At 28.5% G+C, this 4,961-nt stretch overlaps 1 protein-coding gene across 1 annotated transcript; it reads right to left on the reverse strand.

Annotated features, from left to right (window-relative positions):
* Positions 1 to 2,256: 2,256 nt before the first annotated feature.
* On the reverse strand, positions 2,257 to 4,055 carry LOC149255323 (basic blue protein-like). The gene is made up of 2 exons (XM_089457209.1): positions 3,562 to 4,055; positions 2,257 to 2,792 (listed from the first exon to the last, which is right to left on the reverse strand). Exons 1-2 carry the CDS (start codon positions 3,740 to 3,742, stop codon positions 2,593 to 2,595), a joined length of 381 nt encoding a protein of 126 aa, XP_089313335.1. The 5' UTR covers positions 3,743 to 4,055; the 3' UTR covers positions 2,257 to 2,592.
* Positions 4,056 to 4,961: the final 906 nt, after the last annotated feature.

Consider the following 4,961-nt stretch of genomic DNA (forward strand, 5'->3'; position numbering starts at 1 on the left):
GAAGGACAAACTATATATTGCTCCATTAATAGATGAAACAATATATACCACTTGTCCAATAATATACCTAGTTAAATCAGAGGTGACAATACTACTCAGCTACTTAATAATATCACTCCATATATATATATATATATAATATTGAATTAGATTATCTATTGCTCCATTAATAAACAAACGGTCACTATATATACTACTTATCCAATAATATACCCATTAAATCCGAAGTGACCTATATTACTCCGCTCATTAATGAAACAATAAATAACTCTATATATGTATTGATTTCCCTAGGATAAAAAAAAAACACAAACACAAACACAAACACCTTTCAGTACCATTATATAATAACTTTTATGACGAACATTGTAACAAGTACCAAAACTCCCAAATATACTATACAACCTCCCGCCACAATAATCAATATTATAAGTTTTTATCCATATGAGAAGTGTTCTACATTTCAATACACGAGGATGCCTTCTGCTGTCAATGAGCATTATTATTCCTTTGATATTTGCCATTTCTCAAGATCTTACATACATGTTTGAACTCTTGTCAGGGAAAGATTGAAGTTATAATGTAATGCTTGGAAATAATTTTTTTGTTGGTAATTACATAAACACGTAAGTTGGTATATAGATAAGATTATTTTTTAAAAATAAAATTAATAAAATTTAATTTGTGATATTATAATTTTGTTTTAATTATTAAAGTGTGAAATATTTTTTAGATGATAATATATATATATCACACCAAAATATATAATTTAATTTATAAGTGGTAGTTATAAGTTAAAATTTATTTTTCTTTAGAAATTAATATAGTGATTCTATAACTATATTTAATTTTAATTAATAAGAACATAAAAATTTTAATACTTATAATAAATTTACAATATAATAATATTTTTAATTATAGATATTTACATTTACTTTATTATAAATATTATTAATTTGTAAATAAATTTTGTTACAATACCATGCCTTATCAATATCACATGCCCAAAAATTATTTCTTAATTTACAATCAAAATATTTTATAAATATTTTATTTGAATTTAATTTTATAACTTTTTTTTAGTTTAATTTAAAAGTAAAATATTATAATTATTTTTTAGATATATCTAAAGTCTCTATGACATTAAAATATATAAGACATAAATAGTAGTTATAAATTAAGATCTATTTTACCATATAAATTAAAATAATAAATTTGTAGCTATATTTAAATTTCATTAATAAACACATAAAAACTTAATACTTAACTATATTCATCTCCACTTTACCATAGATATTATTAACTTGCAAATAGGGATTGTTACAATACCATGGCTTGTCAATACCATGTGCCCAAAAATTGTCTCTCATTTTACAATCAAAATCATTTATAACTATTTTTTAATTTAATTATATTACATTTTAATTATTATTAATTAAACTAGCCTAGATCCATCTTAACTCTGGAGCTATCAAAGATCTGTGAGAGATCAATTTTCTCAAGGTACAAACGTTTCTTCAAATTTTGCACTAAAAAAAAAGATTGTACTTCGAGACAGTTGATCCCTCTAGGCCTTTGATAAATAGAGAGTTAAGATGGATCTAAATTCGATAATCAAATTCATTAAATTGTAGTATGTTTATTAACTATATATATTAATCATTAATGTGATATATATATGGTTTTTTCCTTAAAAATAATTTATAATTTCATTAATAAAAACAAATAAATTTACAATATAAATAATTAATTTAATTTAAACGCAATTAATTGAGAAAAATTTTCCATATCAAAATTTCTTATGTTCAAACTTCATCAACTGATTGAATGCTCTAAAAAAAACACATTTTAACTTTAAAAAAAAATTAACTTAAACTGATTCATTATTTTTATTACTCTTTTTTAATAAAGAAAATATTATATTTTTTAATATGCTCTTAGCTTTAAAAAAAATTAACTTAAACTGATTATTATTTTTATTTTTATTTTAATAAAACAAATATTATATTTTATTATTATTATTATTATTATTTATTAAATAATGAATATTTAAATATTTATACTTATTTAAAAAAGCTCTAACAACTCTCAAAATATAAATATTACAATGTCATAACTCCCAAATATAGTATAAAACCTCCATGCACCATAATCAATATTATAAGATTATAAGTTTTCATGCATATAGAAGTGTTTTGATATTTCATTTTTCCCAAACACAATGACTGCATGTCAATACACGAGGATGCCTTCTGCTGTCAATAAGCATTATTATTCCTTTGATATTTGCCATTTCTCAAGATCTTACACACATGTTTGAACTCTGGTCAGCCCAGAGTTAGTTCTAATGTAATCATTGAAACAAAATTCCATGCTAACTACATAAACAGGTCAAGTGGCACCATATGTAAGATCCTTCTTCCAAGGAATAAATCTAATAACCCTGTCTCACTTACTCCATCACTTCTATTATTTTAGTAAAAAGCATCTAACAGATCAATGTCCCACACATTTCATTATTATTACAAACCCACAAACGATATCACTAATCTAAAACAGAATCCAAAACCCTAATATGCTTTTACAGATCATTTAACTTGCGTGGATCGCAATCTTCATGCCCGAAGCGCAGTGGCCAGCAAAGCTGCAGATGAAATAGTTCATACCCTTCTTCAGTGCAATCTTGTCGGCTCCGGAGGTATATCGTTTACTATTTCCTGTCACCCGGCAGCTTTTGTAGTCCTTCGAACCCACCGCCACTACATCGTGTGCTCCGGCGGTGTAATGAAAGTCTGTGCCATGTCAATTCAATCTCAATATAATTAGCAACCAGAATAATGCAGCTTACTCTAAAATATAAAAAAACCATGTTGGTTATTTTGATTTTGATTACAGATTTTAAGAATATTGTGGAATGGAGTTGTCTATAATGTGATTTTTATGTGATTTTTTGGAGATTCAGCTGATGGAATGAAATTGAGGTTAAATCTTGATTTGTTGCATTTAAAATGGTTTTTAACTGCATATTTGGATTAAGCACCCTGAAAATCCCTTGGAACACTTTGATTGTGCAGAAACTAGCTATCAAACTTGTGATTCCAATAAATTGCTGCCGGATTTTGACGGGAAAAACCCACCAGAAAAACTTCCAAAAAATCTCATTATAAACAACTGCTTGTGGAATTTGATAAATAAGAATAAAATTTTTTGAAAATATAATCAACGACAGATTCAAACAATTCATCTTGTTAGTCAAATTCCAAAATATTTTTGAAATAGTTATTTTCAACAACCAACTACGAAAAAACCATCAAATTAATCAACCAGACAACAGTCACCCATAAATTTATTTAAATTATCTCTATTTTAAAAATATTTTAAAATCTAATTAACAAAAACAAATTTAAACAACCAACTTTACTTTTATCCATCAAATACCAACTTTACTTTTATCCATCAAATACCAAAATATTTTCCAAACATGCCATCTAATTAAATGCAACCATTGTTTTGTACCCTTAACCTAAAATAAACTAATATAATAACCTATACAACACTCACTCAACATGTCTCCAGCACGGAACCGGGGAGCCTTGGCCAGATAATTAATTTTTGGCAAACCCCATCCCTGAGCGCCACCAACTGTGTACGTGACCCCTTCAACATGAGAACACTGGCTGACAAAAACAATCAGAAGTGCAACAGCCAAAAGTAAGCCTGCACTACCTCCTCCCTGGGCCATTTCACTCACCTGGCAATCACAACCACAGCTCTAAGCTCTAACTCAAAGGAAAAAGCAGAGGACACTACAATAATCTGTTCCTCAATCTCTCTCTATATATAGAAATGTAGATGACCAGAGACTGAGAGCCCAAATGCTCTGAGTCAATGCCCGCCCTTAAAGTCAGCCGAGAAAAACTCAGACTGCAGAGCCAAGGAAACCAGTAAGCACGAGGGAACGTGCTTGCTAACTCAGATCTTGGGTTAAAGTAATTATAATGTATACATCAAACACCATAAATTTATAGCACACAGAGTACAGAACCCTCCACCTTATGAAATATAATAGCCTGGGAATTATTTTATCACTTTCATGGAGGCGACGCTTCATGGAACTTGGGTTTTTTTGGGTTGTTTATCCTGAACTCTGAACATGCAGCGCCCATCAAGGACTTGGAAAGTGTGTGACTGAAGACTGAACGCCATTTGGCTTCATATCAGGAATTCTGCATCTGGATTCGGGTCTTTTCTGTTTTCTCCTGTTTGGCATCTCTATGCAAGCCTGCATTTCACGGACGGAATCGATCAGAAAAGACATGCTTGCCTCTCACTCTCAGGGATTTGGACCGACAGGATTTTTGGATATTCACGTTCGAAAATTGGGTTCATGAAATGTTGTTTTCCCGTGAATTGCATTATTGAGCTTAGCAACAAATGTGGCATTGACGGGTGCAATTATTGGTCTTGGCAACAAATGTATCATTATGTGGAGACAGGGTGTGAAGAGTATAAAATGCAAAAATGTTGCATTAATATATACTGCTAAGTCAAGTAAAACACAGGAAGGCAACCATTACCTTCTGGTTTGTAATTTGAATGACATAAAATTAGGTATTTCGTGCGTAATGTTTATTGGTTCAAAATTTCATGGGTAGTTGTGCGAATTGAACAAAAATAAATTAATGATTTCCCCAAAAAAAAACAATAAAATTGTTTTTGGAATTATCTAAAATTTGTTATATTTACTGGAGTAAACAAATTGTTCCAAAAAAATAAATTTTAAAATTTTTAACATATTTAAAAATATTATTAATTTTGTGAAATAATAATTCAGAACCATTTAAAAATATTTAGAAAAGGAAAAATATTGAATTGGTTTATTTTGTTATATTTATAATAATTTTTTGAACTAATAATTCAGAACAATTTAAAAATATTTAGAAAAGGAAAAATATTGAATT

This window comes from Pinus tabuliformis, chromosome 7 (genome assembly GCF_031772625.1).
Source record: "Pinus tabuliformis cultivar Carrire ecotype Pingquan chromosome 7, CPIR1, whole genome shotgun sequence".
Lineage (NCBI taxonomy): Eukaryota > Viridiplantae > Streptophyta > Pinopsida > Pinales > Pinaceae > Pinus > Pinus tabuliformis.